Genomic DNA, 1182 nt, shown 5'->3' on the forward strand with positions numbered 1-1182 from the left:
GTTGTTGGAGCAGTTGTTGTTGTTGGGGCAGTTGTTGTTGTTGGGGCAGTTGGTGTTGTAGCAGTTGTAGTTGTTGGAGATGTAGTTGTTGTTGGGGCAGTTGTTGTAGTGGTTGTAGTTGTTTGAGAAGTTGTTGTTGTTGGGGCAGTTGTTGTAGCAGTTGTAGTTGTTGGAGATTTAGTTGTTGTTGGGGCAGTTGTTGTAGCAGTTGTAGTTGTTGGAGCAGTTGTTGTTGGGGCAATTGTTGTTGTTGGGGCAGTTGTTGTAGCGGTTGTAGTTGTTTGAGAAGTTGTTGTTGTTGGGGCAGTCGTTGTTGTAGCAGTTGTAGTTGCTGGAGATGTAGTTGTTGTTGGGGCAGTTGTAGCAGTTGTAGTTGTTGGAGCAGTTGTTGTTGTTTGGGCAGTTGTTGTTGTTGGGGCAGTTGGTGTTGTAGCAGTTGTAGTTGTTGGAGATGTAGTTGTTGTTGGGGCAGTTGTTGTAGTAGTTGTAGTTGTTTGAGAAGTTGTTGTTGGGGCAGTTGTTGTTGTAGCAGTTGTAGTTGTTGGAGATGTAGTTGTTGTTGGGGCAGTTGTTGTAGCAGTTGTAGTTGTTGGGGCAGTTGCTGTTGTAGCAGTTGTAGTTGTTGGAGATGTAGTTGTTGGGGCAGTTGTTGTATCAGTTGTAGTTGTTTGAGAAGTTGTTGTTGTTGGGGCAGTTGTTGTTGTAGCAGTTGTAGTTGTTGGAGATGTAGTTGTCGTTGGGGCAGTTGTTGTAGCGGTTGTAGTTGTTGGAGCAGTTGTTGTTGTTGGGGCAGTTGTTGTTGTAGCAGTTGTAGTTGTTGGAGATGTAGTTGTTGTAGCGGTTGTAGTTGTTTGAGAAGTTGTTGTTGTTTGGGGCAGTTGTAGTTGTTGGAGCAGTTGTTGTTGTTGGGGCAGTTGTTGTTGTTGGGGCAGTTGGTGTTGTAGCAGTTGTAGTTGTTGGAGATGTAGTTGTTGTTGGGGCAGTTGTTGTAGTTGTTTGAGAAGTTGTTGTTGGGGCAGTTGTTGTTGTGGGCAGTTGTGTTGTTGGAGCAGTTGTTGTTGGAGATGTAGTTGTTGTTGGGGCAGTTGTTGTAGTGGCTGTAGTTGTTTGAGAAGTTGTTGTTGGGGCAGTTGTTGTTGTAGCAGTTGTAGTTGTTGGAGATGTAGTTGTCGTTGGGGCAGT

At 44.7% G+C, this 1182-nt stretch overlaps 1 protein-coding gene across 1 annotated transcript in view; it reads right to left on the reverse strand.

Annotated features, from left to right (window-relative positions):
• Window positions 1-5: 5 nt before the first annotated feature.
• The window catches only part of LOC111673465 (uncharacterized), a gene marked incomplete at its 3' end in the record, with an annotated part of 8759 nt that continues 7582 nt past the window's right edge, over window positions 6-1182 (reverse strand). The window contains exon 5 of the mRNA XM_023431223.2: window positions 6-1097. Within this exon, the coding sequence (XP_023286991.2) occupies window positions 6-1097 (1092 nt within the window). The remainder of the gene's footprint in view (window positions 1098-1182) is intronic.

Source organism: Seriola lalandi, unplaced genomic scaffold (genome assembly GCF_002814215.2).
Source record: "Seriola lalandi dorsalis isolate HSWRI2012SDOR001 ecotype SW California unplaced genomic scaffold, Sedor1 jcf7180002054919, whole genome shotgun sequence".
NCBI classification, from domain to species: Eukaryota; Metazoa; Chordata; class Actinopteri; order Carangiformes; family Carangidae; genus Seriola; species Seriola lalandi.